General features: G+C 41.9%; 1 protein-coding gene across 5 annotated transcripts in view; it reads left to right on the plus strand.

Annotated features, from left to right (window-relative positions):
* Positions 1 to 15,984, plus strand: part of phkb (phosphorylase kinase, beta) — a 113,405-nt gene extending 97,421 nt beyond the window's left edge. For 2 of the 5 annotated variants that reach the window (XM_080766655.1, XM_080766653.1), the window contains 11 exons: positions 212 to 270; positions 1,721 to 1,883; positions 3,505 to 3,586; positions 3,921 to 3,978; positions 7,115 to 7,205; positions 9,174 to 9,379; positions 9,824 to 9,958; positions 10,692 to 10,821; positions 11,564 to 11,671; positions 13,004 to 13,156; positions 14,261 to 15,984. In XM_080766655.1, the coding sequence (XP_080622781.1) occupies positions 212 to 270; positions 1,721 to 1,883; positions 3,505 to 3,586; positions 3,921 to 3,978; positions 7,115 to 7,205; positions 9,174 to 9,379; positions 9,824 to 9,958; positions 10,692 to 10,821; positions 11,564 to 11,671; positions 13,004 to 13,156; positions 14,261 to 14,398 (1,323 nt within the window). In that variant the 3' untranslated portion in view covers positions 14,399 to 15,984. Of the gene's footprint in view, positions 1 to 211; positions 271 to 1,720; positions 1,884 to 3,504; positions 3,587 to 3,920; positions 3,979 to 4,158; positions 4,250 to 7,114; positions 7,206 to 9,173; positions 9,380 to 9,823; positions 9,959 to 10,691; positions 10,822 to 11,563; positions 11,672 to 13,003; positions 13,157 to 14,260 lie in introns of all 5 variants that reach the window. The other 3 variants (XM_080766654.1, XM_080766657.1, XM_080766656.1) reach the window with 3 other exon arrangements.
* Positions 15,985 to 16,314: the final 330 nt, after the last annotated feature.

Raw genomic sequence — 16,314 nt, forward strand, 5'->3', positions numbered from 1 at the left:
TCAAAGAATGTACAGCACTAAAGGTGGCCTTGCCCCTAAATTCCAGGCCTGATTGTAACTCAGGTCGGTTTCATTAAGAATAGAGGCTTTAAGTGGATAAAATAATCATTGCATATAATGTGTGAACTTAAGTCTTTAAGTCTAAAAGTTTAAGTTTAATTCTTTGTTTTTTTAATGTTGATTGCTTCTGTGAACTTGTGGTCTTTCTCAGACACTGATATCGGGAGCTGTTGTGGAGCAGTTGGACTTCCTGCGTGTCAACGAGGCAGAGTAAGATCTACTTCCTGTATTTCAACTCCATATCTCCATATTTCATATTGTTCATATTTAATATTGCTTTTGTTTTTCCCCCGTAATTTAATGCCCTACCTTGTCATACAGTGTCACACAAACATAAAAAGTGTCACACAAACATAAAAAGTGTCACACAAACATAACGATCACATTGCAATGCGTTGTGACTGTGAGCTTGTAGATCTGCTGTTTTGATATTTTTTTAAATGTTTAAAGTGCAAGTGCATGTGTGGGTTTTATAGAACCCACCTATTTCTTCGGTGAGATTGTGAGTGACTAAACAATAAGTACTTTTGTTCCATTGGAACACTGTTCATTTATCCATTTCCTGAAAAAGTCATGACAGCAACTGCTTCCTATTTCAGGATGATTCATGTTTCGTCCCAAAATCAATTCCAAAATCAATTTGTTTGTTTCAGATGTGAGAAAGTCATCAGTTCTAATAACTTTAGACCTCTTCCATTAACTTGTCAAACGTTTAGTCAATTTGTTATTAACAGTGTTGATCAAAGCAAAAACATATATTACAGAAGAGAAAACAACAAATACAGTACATTATATTTATATATAATTTGTTCTGTCCCGAGTTGTCCAGGTGGCCTCATGTCCCTAGGTGCCCAGTTGTGTGTGTGTGTGTGTGTGTGTTTGTGTGTGTGTGTGGACCTTAGTACATTGGCATGTCGGACTATTGGTTGTCGGACTACCAACGACCTACCTCAAACCCTAACCGCATGCACGGGAGCAGCGCATGTTTGACCGCATGTCCGACTGTTGTTTCCACATCGGTCCGTGTCTAAGACACGTGCATCCCACTGCACCACTAAAAAAACGAAATATGTGGTTCTCAAACTTTTTCATGTCAAGGACCCCCAAAATTATATGTATTTGACCACGGACCCCCATCTCAAAATATTTAGTTCCAAGGACATACCAGAAGCAAAGATTTGAGCTAAAATATATATATATGTTCGCTTTGAAAATATATATTCAAAGCACATTTTCACGATTTAAAAAAATAGCAGATCTACAAGCAAATGACACAGCAATGAGTGACGCGCTATGTCGGATCCCAGAGTTGAAGATTGTTTGTGACTGTGTGTCGGATCCCAGAGTTGAAGATCTTTGTGACTCGGTGTCGGATCCCAGAGTTGAAGATCTTTATGACTGTGTGTACGATCCCAGAGTTGAAGATCTTTGTGACTGTGTGTCGGATCCCAGAGTTGAAGATCTTTGTGACTGTGTGTCGGATCCCAGAGTTGAAGATCTTTGTGACTGTGTGTCGGATCCCAGAGTTGAAGATCTTTGTGACTGTGTGTCGGATCCCAGAGTTTAAGATCTTTGTGACTGTGTGTCGGATCCCAGAGTTTAAGATCTTTGTGACTGTGTGTCGGATCCCAGAGTTTAAGATCTTTGTGACTGTGTGTAGGATCCCAGAGTTTAAGAGCTTCGAGGAGCTGGAGCTGCCCAAACACTCCAAGGTGAAGCGTCAGACCAGCACGCCCAACGCATCAGACCTGGAGCAGCAGCCTGAGATCAACCTGGAAGAGTGGATCAACAAGACCACGCACGAGATCATGCAAAAGTTCCATGTGAGTAGAGGGCTGGGACATTGTATTGATAGACTATACATCATCAGAATATTGTATTATTGTATGTATACATAATTATATTGTGCATAATAATAAAATAATATTAATAGCTTTAATATATTTATTTATATTGCGCCTTTCTTCTTTATTGCTAGATTAAAAGTTATAGGGGTAGATATAAGTATTGTCTTTCCTGGTTTTAACAGTTTATACTTTCAAAAACACATTATAATCTTGTTGATTTGAAGTTATGTATCACATGATTGATTCAACCGTTTCAGAACTGCAGCTTATTATTAATATAGTCTGAAAATCAAGGTATTTCTGTCTCACCTCAAATGAAAAGCAAGGCCTTTTGTTTCAGAACAAAAATAGTAATCATTTTTAGCTCAAGGTGAGAAAAAGCAGGAGGGGGAGGCAATGGGTCTGGAAAGCTGGCTGCGATATTGAGGGGGAAGAAACCGTTGCTGCAGCTCCATTTAAATATCTCCCTAAGGATGTCTGTCCGGGTGGCACAGGGGCAGACGGAGAACCTGCCCAGCATTGTGGTGGGAATTGGGGTTTGAATCCTCCCCGGTGCCTCAGGCTTGGCTGGCCGTTCCAACAAACACAATTGGCTGTGTTTGCGGTTGGAGAACCGGCAGGGGAGGGTGAGCTCTGTCGTCACACTAGCTGACCTTCTTCTTTCGTTCTAATTCCCATCGGGGTTCCCCGCACAGCGGATCATCAGTTTATCGGGTTCTGTTTTCTGCGTCTTCCTCTGTGACTCCAGCCACCTACATGTCGTCTCTCACCTCATCCATAAACCTCCTCTTTGGCCTTCCTCTTCTCCTCTTGCCTGGCAGCACCATCTTCAGCATCCTTCTCCCCATGTATAGGCACCATTACTAATTTAAGCGACGATTAATTGTCACACAAATAATTGCGATTAACTTTTTTTATTGTTTTTTCGATTATGTAATAATTGTGACAAGCCTAATAATAATTATAACTCAAATTTATATAGAGCTTTTCTAAATACCCAAAGCGCTTTACATAGGAACACTAGGAACAGACTTTATTAAGAAAAAGCGTTGGATCATATTGGTTCACCAATCTGAGCCTCCGTCCCCCTCCTCCCCTCCCCTCCCCTCCCCTGCCCGGTATAGAAAACGAAACGCCTGCGGACTCCGAGTCTAAACCTGGGCTGATCCTCTATTCTGATCATGTCCTTCCTTATCACTCCTAATATAATGAGAATCGTAGCATCCTCAATTCTGCCATCACCAGCTCCGCCTCCTGTCTTTTCGTCAGTGCCGCCATTTCCTTGTAGATCTGCTATGTTTTCTAAATGTGGCTCTACTAGTGTACAAAGCAGTGTACTTAACTGTGTGTGTGTGTGTGTGTGTGTGTGTGTGTGTGTGTGTGTGTGTGTGTGTGTGTGTGTGTGTGTGTGTGTGTGTGTGTGTGTGTGTGTGTGTGCGCGTGTGTGTGTGTGTGTGTGTGTGTGTGTCTGTGTGTGTGTCTGTGTGTCTGTCTGTGTGTCTGTCTGTCTGTCTCTCGCCCTCTCTCTCTCGCCCTCTCTCTCTCGCCCTCTCTCTCGCCCTCTCGCCCTCTCTCTCGCCCTCTCTCACACACACAGGATAGTGACTGTTTAGCCAGTCAGGCTCAGCTGGCTGCCATCATCCTCCGGAGGGAAGGACCGGACTACCTTAAGAGAGATGGTACAACATTGCGCGCGCACACACACACACACACACACACACACACACACACACACACACACACACACACACACACACACACACAGTTAGTGGCTTTTACGATGTAAATGGATGGACAGGTTTCGGTGAAACTTGAAGTACTGGTGGTCAGTAGGAGAGATGATTCAAGTTTGGGGTGAAAGGTTAAGGTCACATTTTTTTAAAGCTAAAATCTAAAATGTCACAGATTTTTCCCTGGTTTTAATTGGTTGAATATACCTATATGTATATTTTAAAGTTGTCTAGTAATTGAATGTGTTTCATTCATAGGTAACATGTTGTCTTTTGTTTTCAGAGAATCTGATGGATGAGCTGGAGAGGATCTACAGAAGAGCAGGGAGCAGGAAGCTCTGGTCAGACACACACTAAAACCTCCAAAAACAAACATGATGTTTTTATAGCCTCTGAGTATTAACGTTATTGCTTTGTCCTGTTTGTCCATTCTGTTTTTTTCTTTACACAATGTCATTCATGTTGACATTCTGGATATTATTTAAAAAAATGACACCCTCGTCCAAACTGGCTGCACTTAGGCTGGCTGTGCGCCACGCAGCGGCCATTATCGAGAAGTTTGCAGGCTCTATAGCCCCGCACATCACCACAATGCTGGTGCATGGCAAGCAGGTAATGAAGGGATGATGCAGGGATGGATGCCTTTGCATGCTGATGTTAGCCAGTTAGCTACCTACCTTATACTACCACTAGCTGTTTGAGCTAAAAGTGACCCAGAGCCACCGCTCTGCTGGTAGCGTTCCTACCTCAAAGAGAAATACATTATAGAATATAATATTTAATAAAAACTATATATATATATATATACACACACTCACACACATACACACAGTATATATTCTATTGATTACAATAGCCTGTTAAAGTTGCAGTACGGTATTTTAGTAGGGGGCCTCCCCCATCAGGATACCAATTTGATCCAATCAGAGAACTCATGCAGGATAAAGAACTCATGCAGGATAAAGAAGTGAAATTGCAAATTGGTATTGATTGAACAAATAAATCATCAGACAAAATTGGAACTGGAACACTATAAAATGTAAGCTCTTGATTGGTATTTAACAAAAAGGTTTTTGTTTAAGGTAGTGATGGCACTTAGCTTTGAGTTGAATCAACCCGTTATTGATTCTGATTATCTTTGTGCAGTTACAATACATTATTTATTTTTAACTGGACATGAAATAAATAAATAACTAGCCAGTGTTGCATACAGTAGCTGGTGTCACATCTATCTACTCTCACACGTCTACCAGAGACCTTACCAGATAGCTTCAAGGTAATTTTCAAATTGTCTATCTAATATTAAATGTCAAGCTCTTTATGAATCAATTATGAACTGCAATCACAGTTGATGTGATTAATATGCCATTGAGAATGTGGTTTCAAATATCGGCGCTGTCAGGCAGAAACCTTGTATCTCAAAATCGTCAATCCCTGTATGCTTTTTCGTCATTTAACGCCCGCTTCATCACAAAAGACACATTGTGAACTTGTAGATCTGCTATCTTCACCATTTCAGAAAATGTCTGATCCATTTCCTGAAAAGTAACTGTTTTGGACATACAAGGTTTCTATCCGAGAGCAGCAATAGCTGTATAATATATATAATATAATATAATATCATGTGAGAAATTAAGATTATTCTCAGAATCTCAGGTTGGAATGTAACCAGTAGAGGGTGTATAAATTAGTAAAACAAATGATAACAAAATAAAATAGCATTGTTTGCACCCATAGCCTCCACGGCCACCAAAAAGCAGTGGTGCGGCTTTGAATTGAACTAGCAGAGATATTATGTCGTAACAGTTGTTTAAAAGGCCAGTTACTTGAGCCTTGCTGGCCAGGTTAAGGTAGCAGTACACGCTGGATATAATGCGTTGGTTCTGTGTTTTGTTTTGTGTTGGCTTTCCTTACAATAACATCTACTCTGGAGGCATCTTCTCTACTGTGCCAACAACGCAGGGATGGGTGCCAATGGGTGACAGATTCTAGTTTCTCATCCTTGCTTTGGTGGTGGTCAGTGTCAGTTGTCCATGGTTTGGTTTGATTTTGTGTCGGACACAGCTGACTGTGTCTTGACAGCTCAACGGTGTTGTTGTCATGCCTGTTTCGTGTAATTAATGGGACTTTGACACAGAATAACTTGATTATAGTGAGGGGGGAAAAACGCCTGGGGGCCCCATTCATGGCTCTGAATGGGGCGTCGATACTCAATCCAATTTGGTTTCTCATTTACTTAACACCAGCTAGGAACTGGAGCTTGAAATAGGTTCCCCAACAAAGCACCCCATAGCACAGCAGCACAACATTACGTTGGGCCATTTCTATTCATCACACGCAAAGGTATATCCATTATATTTCTGCAGGTTCAATCATCAAGTTATTGCATGGTCATGCACTCCTGCAACACATAGGCTATGCGTGCACGTGAACTTGTTTTTATCAACACATTTTTTGGTTTGTATCAACGATTTACATTGATTCAGTTCTCTCGTGTTCATTGCTTGTGGATGTGAGTGCTAACATGTGACATAGGCTACAGTACTGTTATAACCACAGTCTGTTGCTTTCATCATCACCAAATCCCTGCAGGCAAGGGGCGGTGAATGCCTACAGTCACACTGTACCATATTCTTATGATGAGCATTAGTGAAGAGTGAAGACCAATTATATGAAGATGGGTTGGAAATGGGTGAAGTGCTCCTTTCACGTCAGAGTCTGAGGCTTTGAATCCACCATGGTGCATCTGGCTTTGTCAAGCACAATGACCCGTGTTCAGGGGAGGGAAGCCGGAAAAGATAATGTATTGGGTCTTTTTGGCTGTTTGACAGTGAACATCTGCAGCTCCATGTTTCAGCTTTTTAAATGTAGTCTGGTAGTTGACTGGCAATGACACCAGGGAAACTGTCAGGGAATATTGTCATAACAATGTTCAATCTGGGAATGAATTCCTTACCACCAATAAATGTCTTCACCACTTGAGTAACTTGAGGGTACCATTAATGGTACCCCAACTTTCAGCAGATGTCACAGATTCTCATATGGGAACTGAATTTTAATTTTTGTGAGATGTGTTTTTATAGACACCTTTACAAACACATAAAAAAACATTTAAGGAATTTATTCCCAGATTTTATTAATCCCCCCCTGACTATTTTCCTTTTTCTCCAATGTTTTATGGACTTGAACCGCTTGAGATGTGGCATCTTGATGTCATTTTAACCTAGCCTATCCAAACTGATTTGGACGGGAAGCATAATATGTAGCCCCCTTAAGAGGTTACTTACCATGCTTTGATTTTGAGACTGCCACATACAATAGGTACAGACATAGTTCCTCAATGTATTATTAGTGAATTTGGAACATTGGTTCATTCACTCTGAATGGCATCACATCCACCCCCAGCCTGTTATTAAAGCTAAAGTTGAAGCAGTCTGTTGTAATGGAGGATGTGCTTGTTGTGTTTCCACCCAGCAGGTCTGTTGTCCGTCTGGCTGCCAGTCTATTAGCTAAGCTAGTGGACAGCCTTGCTCCCAGTATTACTAGTGTGTTAGTGCATGGCAAACAGGTAAGTGTGCCACACAGAGAGCAACCATATTACCAAATGATATATCTAAGCAAATTTGTTATGTTAGTACGTGATTTTAATGTTCACCAATTCATCTGATTACCAACTGCCTGGGACACCCAGTCTACCAGCTCATAACGTGGTGCGAAGCGACACGTTGTGAGCCTGTAGATCTTCTTTTTTCACTCGTTTGTGTCCCGGGGAGACATAGAATTTCTGTTTAGGGTCTAAAATGTTTGATTGATTCCTCAAAAATGAGGAACAAAGTGTGTCCCTCAATAAGGGACACGTATATTATTTTCAAAATATGGTACGGTTCCATATTTCAACGTAATCCTAGTGATTAGCAAAATAATAATCATTACAAACAATGTGAATATGATTTCCATGCTCCTCGTGTCGGCCCTTGAGTGCTTCAGCATGAAACAGCTGCATGTGTTACTGTGTCATCACAGCTAACTTCCATTGTGTTTGCATCCACAGTAACTATTTTCATTGAACAAGTCTGTCAGTGTGACACCCCACTCCCTCCCATTAAGCATTGAGGCCTTTGTATTACAGATTTGATATCCGTTTACAACATCGAGACATGCTCAACAAGTAACAACTCAACCACTTAAAGTGCTTCCAAACCAGTCATTTGTCTGTTCTCGTCATAACATACAGTATACGGTGCTGGCTACATTTTCATTACTGTCAACTGTGTCAAGTGTTGTTCACAAGATTAGCTTCTCGAGAGCACCGGTTATCTTGACTGAATGTTTTGCTCCTGCTAAAGAATATTAGGCGATTGATTTCACTGAAGCAGCTCCAGCTGTGAGTCTGCATATAGATTATGTGTACCGGGGGGAAATTTGTTCTTCTTGTGAACAAGATCGGGAAGACCTGATTTGTAATTCAAGGCGGGCGTCTTATCTTTGCGTACAATAGCAGCTCAGGAGGGAGATATATCATATGGGACACTCTTTGAACTGGTATATGGAACAGCAACTTTTACTGGTGATTGTGCTTTATTTCCCGTTATTATAAATTCAAGAAGATTTTCTTTTCTTTTCAGTTTTTTCCTTTTTTTCACTTGGATCATTTGAGCTACTGTTAGGTTTCTGCAAGTCTGCTGCTGCAGTGCAAAGATGAATAGCTTACCTGAGACTTCAAAGAGACATATTTGAACATCACAGAGCCAGGGTTTCACTTAGATTATAGGAGATAAGGATGTCCTCTTGTCAGGAAGATGGCCCAAGTGTAATTGTTTGAAGCCATATTCTCATGTGACCCCTTGCAAGAGCAACAGAACAAAGGGATTTGAAATTGGACTCCAGTATTGCACTCCACGTAATAGCATAAATGCATGCACATACAGTTAAGGCACATTCGTACTCCAGTTTTAGGTGATAAGCAACTCACTGCAGTTTTCTAAAGATAGAAAATTACAACATTATGTCACTCACCGTGGTGAGTAGCAACCCACCGCTCACCTGACACATCTCTGTTTTTACTGAACAACATCTTGCCTTTCAATCTGGGCTATCACCCCATTCACTGATTAATCTAGAAGTTGGGTGGGCAGTCGCCTTGGTTTTGCAGGCACGGGGGTTGAGCATCTGAACCAGAGGGAGGCGGGGTCAATGCTTAATGACTGCGAGTATGACGGTCTCGACTCGTTATCACCGTTTTAGGTGATAAGGTTATCACCTAATATGATAGGGTTGCCAACCGTGCCTTGAAATAAGGAACCATCCCTTATTTGGAAACTAATATAATATATAAAAACTGTACATACTGTACAGTGGCATTTAATCTTGTTCTGGCCGTCCTTTATTCTTCTTAGAAATAGGGGATGCCTGCATGACCTTATTTGAATTTCATTGCATGGACACACTCAAAACAAAGGATCAGGCCTCTAATTCGACCTCACTCTGGTGTACATTTTCTCCTCTGTGCGTGTGTGTGCGTGCACATGGCGGTCAGGTGACCCTGGGCCTGTTTGGCCACGAGGAGGAGGTGATCTCCAACCCGTTGTCTCCAGGTGTGATTAAGGGCATCATCTACACTAAGTGCTCTCCTAAGGGAGGGGAGAGGGAGGCGGTGCTGCAGCAGGAGCTGGTCATCCACATTGGCTGGATCATCTCCAACAATCCTGAGCTGTTCCGCGGCATGCTGAAGATACGAGTCGGGTAAGGAGACAGAGACGGAGAGAGAGACATTTTAACTGGTTTGACGTTAGCTTGAAGTTCGTTTGATTAGCCGCTATTTGTCCCAGGGGTTTTATACCAAGCGAATGCAAAACATTGGACTGTGTCTGCCATTTGTTTCAAAAATATATCCCAAGCTAACCTTTCCTGTGTGTACTATGGAACGATTTCTAACAGCAAATGTACGGTTTTATTAGATAATCACTTTTATTTCTATCTGCAGTGTAACACAGCTCTGTTTACACGTTTATTTTTTCCTTTCAATTGTAAATAACATATCTAAATAGCAGATCTTCAAGCTCACAACACGTCGTAACACGGTGTGTGTGTGTGTGTGTGTGTGTGTGTGTGTGTGTGCGCGTGTGCGTGTGCGTACGTGTGCTCGTGCGTGCGCGTGCGTACGTGTGCTCGTGCGTGCACTCTCAGGTGGATTGTCCAGGCCATGAAACATGAGCTGAAGATCCGTGCGGGGGACATGTCTCCTCAGGACATCTACCAGCTGTCTCCCAGTGATGTCAAACAGCTGCTGTTGGACGTGCTGCAGCCGCAGCACACTGGCAGGTCCTCTAAACACACACACACACACACACACACACACACACATTTGTATTTCTACACTTGGGGAGGATGTCAAGAACATGTCTAATACAGTACACGCACATGCACAGTGTAATTGTCACGCAGTGTAATTGTCCACAGAGTTGTCTCTCGATCAGATCACCCAGTCTGGTGTAGTCAGATGATGATGGTGAACATACCCACCTACTATATCAATACACATGGGGAAATGTATATCATTGTTGTAGGGCAGATCTTTTTTTTTCTTTATTTGTAATTAATCTCCTACTTTGTTGCTTGCTTACCTCGCTATGATTACGACAAAGTCACTCGATAATCCCTCGTGTTCATATTTTAAACGAGAGGCATGTTGAAGTCAGAAATCCATCTGGTCAAAACCACGGAGAGTGGCCTGGGCCGTGGCTCAGCGGTCCAGGCACCTTGGCTGGTAATCCAGTCTGGCAGTGTGCCGTGGGCTCGACTCCCGATCCCGACGGCCTTTACTGCATGTCACCCCCTCCCGTCCCCCCATCTCTCTCCCCATTTCCTGTCAGACTACTTTCTATCCCTCCATAAAAAATATAAAAAATAAAGGCGAAAGCCACAAAAATAATTAATGTAATGTACATTTTGGAAATTGTTGTTTGAAGGTCTGAATGTGCCTCTACAGGTCTAGAATGTTATGGTGGTCTTTCAGGTCTAGATTATATTTAAGTGAATGGTGGTCTTTCTACAGGTCTTGGCTGAACAGGCGTCAGATCGACGGCTCACTGAACCGAACTCCTCTGGGTTTCTATGACCGGGTCTGGCAGATTCTGGAGAGGACGCCCAACGGCTTCATGGTGGCCGGAGCTCACCTGCCACAGGTACCTGCCTGCAATCAACCATCATTATTCACAGCAAACCACATTATTGTTAGGGTTGCAGTGTACTCCCTTCTACAAGCTGAAGCAAGAAGAGAATAGAGATGTATCAGTTACATTACACATACATGTACAGCAGTACATTACACATACATAAACAGTAGTTGAATTAGTTGGCAGAATTGAGGATGTTATGATTCTCATTAGGAGAGACAAGAAGGACAATATCATAAATGACTACATCAGAGGATCAGGCCAGGTTAGAAGGTTTGGGGATAAAACAAGAGAGGTGAGGTTGGGATTGTTTGGACAGAAGGAAAGGAGGGATGGGTATATGGGGAGGATGAAGATGGAGCTGTCAGGCAAGAGGAGAAGAGGTCGGTTTATGGATGAGGTGAGAGATGACATGCAGGTGGCAGGAGTCACAGAGGAAGACACAGAAAACATATCCAGATCAACTGATGATCCGCTGTGGCGACCCGATGGGAATTACCCGACAGAAGGAGATCACCTCCCTTTCTGGAGCATGTACTGTGCTCCACACATCATGTTGCACACCCACAATAGCCAGTCTACTAGCTCTCAGAGCATTGCCGTTTCTGATGCAAGGCACTCAGTGCCTTTCCAAGTGTGAACCAGGCTAAACTCTTTAAGTTCAAGTGTGCTGATGTACTCCAGTGGGAGAGAAGAGAAGTTGTTGATCATTCTCTCTCTCTCTCTCTCTCTCTCTCTCTCTCTCTGGCAGCAACCCACTCTGTCTGACATGACGATGTATGAGATGAACTTCTCCTTGCTGGTAGAGGACACACTGAAGAACATCGTGCTGCCTGAGTACAGACAGATCATAGTGGAGGTAAACACATATGTTTACTAACATTGCATTTAAATCTGTCAACCAAGTCCAACCGTGTCTGTTTATGCCGAATGCAACATTCCTTCGCCGTGTCAAACAACACAGCTTTCACCATTGATATTGCATTACGTAACATACATCTTATGGTTGTATTAAATAGAAATTTCACGAAATACCTCGTTTATGGGTAGGTTTCCTTCAAAACCTAGCTGCAGAATAAGTTTTAGTATTGCACTGCAGGTAACTGCAACAACCACCATCTTGTGAAATTTTTGAACAGAACTGGAAAATATTTTAAACTTTCCGCGATTCTGCCTATAATCGCATGCCCAAAACAGTGGCTAGGTTGAAAGCAGTTCTATGATTTCTGAGTTGTCATCTACTATTTGGATCTTTTAAGACATAAATAAAATCATGTGGGTGAAATGGGGGGGGAACATCTTGAGCCCCATTGCCCCCGCCGGCAGCGGGGGCTGAACAGCACTCAGTGGGTCAATGGAGACCCAATTGGTCTCCGGTTCCAACTCTGATGTTGCGGCTTTTTCCCCTGGACCCCCCTGGGGTTTAAGAGGTCCCATTTAGACCTGACTTCGAAATGTATAAAATGTCTTCAAAATCCTGACAGTTTTCTGAAATACCTATGTTTCTATATCAGTGGTGCTCAATATTTCATGTCAAGGACCCCAGAAACTATATGTAATTGGCCACCGACCACCATCTGAAAATATGTTGTTCCAGGTACCCGCTCAAAAGCGCGACACCCGGTGCCGCACTATGAGCTTGTCAAAATATGACCATGTCATGAAAAGCATATGGATCTAATTCAAAATTTCTTCTTATACAAGGTATTTATAAAAAAATAATGGGGAAAAGGATTCATGTACTTCCCCTTCGAACTATAAACCAGCATTTCCAGCTTTTTGTATTATTATTTCTTTCAAGTTTGTTTCCAAACTTCAGTTGGTTAGTTTTGGTACATAACATAAAACTGTTTTAGTTTGGTACATAACATGAAGCTGTTTTAGTTTGGTACATAACATAAAAGACTAGAGCTGTTTTAGTTTGGTACATACCAGTAACATAAAAGATTGGAAGAAAAGAGAGTGCTTACTGCTTTAGTGTGTTCAGCTTGAATACAAATCATTTGCATGTCCAAAATCGCAAATGTACAGGAAATGGAAAAAAGAACCAGTGTCCTACTCTGGGAACCTAAATCTCTCCACTGTGTTGTGTTGTGTTGTTAAATCAAATGGAAACCCTTCTGAATCATGATCCATTCCATGGATATTCCATTTCAATGCTGAACTTGCCACTGTCTTCTGTTCTGTTTAGCTGATGATGGTCATATCCATTCTGCTGGAGCGAAATCCTGAACTGGAGTTCGGTGAGAAAGTGGACCTGGATGGCCTGGTGAAGGAGGCCTTCAATGACTTCCAGAAGGATCGGAGTCGCTTTGAAGGCATAGAGAAGCAGGTAAAAAAGGAGGTGATGATGTTCTTTGAATATTCTTATACACTACTAGGCAAAGCTACAGTATTGGGCAAAGTGGGCAGTTGCACGGCCGTTTGGTGCACATGCCCGCGACTGACTAGACCTGGATTGTGTTGAGCTTTTTTTTACGCTTGCATTGTCGCGCCCCTCATGAGCAGACCTGGAGCAGACCTGTCGTTGATCCAGGTGACAACGTCTGCGTCACACACTGCCCATCTGAAAGGACCTTAAAGGTCCCTGCACACTGGACACGTTTTCGGAAAACAGAATCATGAAGCGTAGCATTATGAGACTTCAATGTAGAGTAGACCCTGTAATGTGTCCATGAACATAAGTGATATTCTGTTTATTTGGTCGGGACAATGCACATTAATCAACACTAAGAGATGATGTAATGCATAATCAAGTGTAAATGTCCATCTGTAGTCCCCCAAAACATAAAAACATACAGACATCACAATAGAACAGCATAGTTAACGAAAGGCTCAATTAAATCAAACAAAAATATATTATATTAAAAACTTTTAAGAAAGTTTCTTAATAAAATAAAAACTACTCTGTAAATTAAGTTTCTTTAACCACTTTCAATTGCCCTTTGGGGCTGTGTGTGTCCTTTGGGGCTGTCCGTTAGTCCAATCTGAGAAACCTTTGATGGAGGAACCATTTTGTCAAAAAGACAAATTCATACATTTCATCATCAGAATGTATTATGTTGTTAGGTTTGCATTACGTTTCAATGTTTCCTTCTTGTCCATTAAGCAATTGGCTGCGCTGCCCTGTCTTTGCTTGCTCGATCAAAATGTTATTTCTGCTGCCACAATTTCCATTTGTTCACTCTCATAGTTATGTGGGTCCTTGAAATTACATCCAAGGTAGACTGTTGCGTCTTGTCCTTATTACAAGGTTGGTTGCCGGTGTGGTATTCTCGGAAAATAAGAGTAACTGGAGTGGTGAATGATGCACACCCCACAAAAGATTTAAGATTTAACTCCTTATAAATTAAAATTATTCAATATTTACTTTCTTTCACCACTCCCAGTCTGGCCACTATATTAGAGGACATGTTTGTAATCCGTGTTGTATCCGTGTCTATGGCAGGACAATATGGAGGCATTCTATAACACCCCGCCGGTGGGCCAGAGAGGAACCTCCAGTTACCTGACTAAGGCTGTCATGAACCTGCTTCTGCAAGGAAACATCAAGCCCTGCAAAGACGATCCATGTTCTGTTAGCTAGAAGCCCTGCAAAGACCACGTTAGCGTCTGTTACGTCTGTTAGCTAGACAGAACCCCTTTATATGTTGTAATGGAAAACATGTTTAAAAAATAGCGGTGAAAAGGAGATCTAGAGTATAAGCTAACGACGCATTGCTAATTAGTCATTTACCCAGACATCACACCACCACCCACAACTGTTATAACTGTTTTTCTTCTTCTTTTTTGTCAACTTCACAAGTTGGAGACAGTTAAAGCTGATTTGACCGACAGCTTGAGGATCCAATGGAATTAGGAGGTTTAGTCAGAAGCGCTTTTTAAATACTTTCCATTGGTTCAATATTCGTGAAACCCACACACGGGTGTAAAGGGTGTTCAATAGCACTGATTTATAAAAGAAAAATAATTAAAAGGTTAAAAAAGGAGTTCGCGACAGCGACAATATGTTACTTGTGACTTGTATCACCAGCAACTTGACTTAACACATGTGCTACTGCTACTCTTAGGGCAGATCTGCATTCTGCATTGACTCATGTACTACTCTTAGTGCAGGGGTGATGAAATGCTTGTGTATAGATCATTAGTTATCAGTGTGTTGTCATGTATAACCAGAGAAAGAAATGCTGCTTGTTGTTTTTTCACGTGTCAGCATGCATCAGTTTAAGCTTGTTCTTTCTAGGCTGTTCCAAAAGCAAAATATTATGCAGGTCTATCAGCATGAAAAATATTGCAAATCAAGATGCCTTCATGAATGTTATTTGTGTGTGTGTGTGTGTGTGTGTGTGTGTGTGTGTGTGTGTGTGTGTGTGTGTGTGTGTGTGTGTGTGTGTGTGTGTGTGTGTGTGTGTGTGTGTGTGTGTGTGTGTGTGTGTGTGTGTGTGTGTGTGTGTGTGTGTGTGTGTGTGTGTGTGTGTGTGTGTGTGTGTGTGTGTGTGTGTCAGAGGGTGGTTGTGTATGTGTCCTCTGCGTGTCATCTTTGTGCATGGAGCGTTGCTGCGTGACAATAGCTTCTGTTTTCCGCTTTCTCTCTGATTGCTGCCGTTTGCGACGTGATGTGAAACAATGTGAGTTTGTCAGTGGCGGTCTCTGCATGACAATGAGCCGCTGCGCTGTTCAGTCCCAGTTTTGAGGGCTCACCACAAAAAGCGGGAAAATGTTTTCGCTGCTGTCAGGTGGAAACATGTCCAGAACGGTTATTTCTTCCTGAAAATTCAAAAGAACCTGTGTTTCCGATGGATCAAAGGATTTAGTCCTGGTAATACTTTTCATTGGTTCAATATTTATACCACTCACAGACACACTTCACACTTCAAAAATGGCAGATCTACAAGCTCACAACGTGGTGCCAGGCAACACGCCACTTTTATTTGACACTGTAGTATGTTGCAGTCAGGCATTCATTTACGGAAAGAAAAGGTTGAAATATGGAGATGGGATGTTTTTGCTGTCATCCTAGAGTGAAAATGATGATATGTGTCTTGATTTGTTTATCTGAATATAATCACTGTGATCCATCCATCAACCTTGCCATAATACAAACCTTGAGTATTTGTAACTACTGTACGCACTACTGTAGTTTTGAAGAATAAAGTAATCAGTTAAACTGTGTGAACTGTGCTGAGTTTCCATTAGTTGTATGAAAGTGGATGCCAAATTGATGATGATGAGTAGTCTACAGAGCAGCAAGGGAAAGTAATGTATGAAAATTACACATACAGTAGAAGGCAGATGCATATGAGACAACAAAAGTACTGCACACAATGATTATTTCAATACAACCAGGAGCACTAATCTGGCCACAAATACAACAAATGGTAGTTATTTTACCTTACAAAATGTGTAGCTTCTATACAGAACTATTGACAGGGCAGTGTGTAGCCTACTCTCACATGGAGTAGGCTACTAGGCTACTAATTACAATATACATGCTGTAATATG

This window comes from Protomyctophum bolini (assembly GCF_963924005.1).
Source record: "Protomyctophum bolini genome assembly, chromosome: 1".
NCBI lineage: Eukaryota > Metazoa > Chordata > Actinopteri > Myctophiformes > Myctophidae > Protomyctophum > Protomyctophum bolini.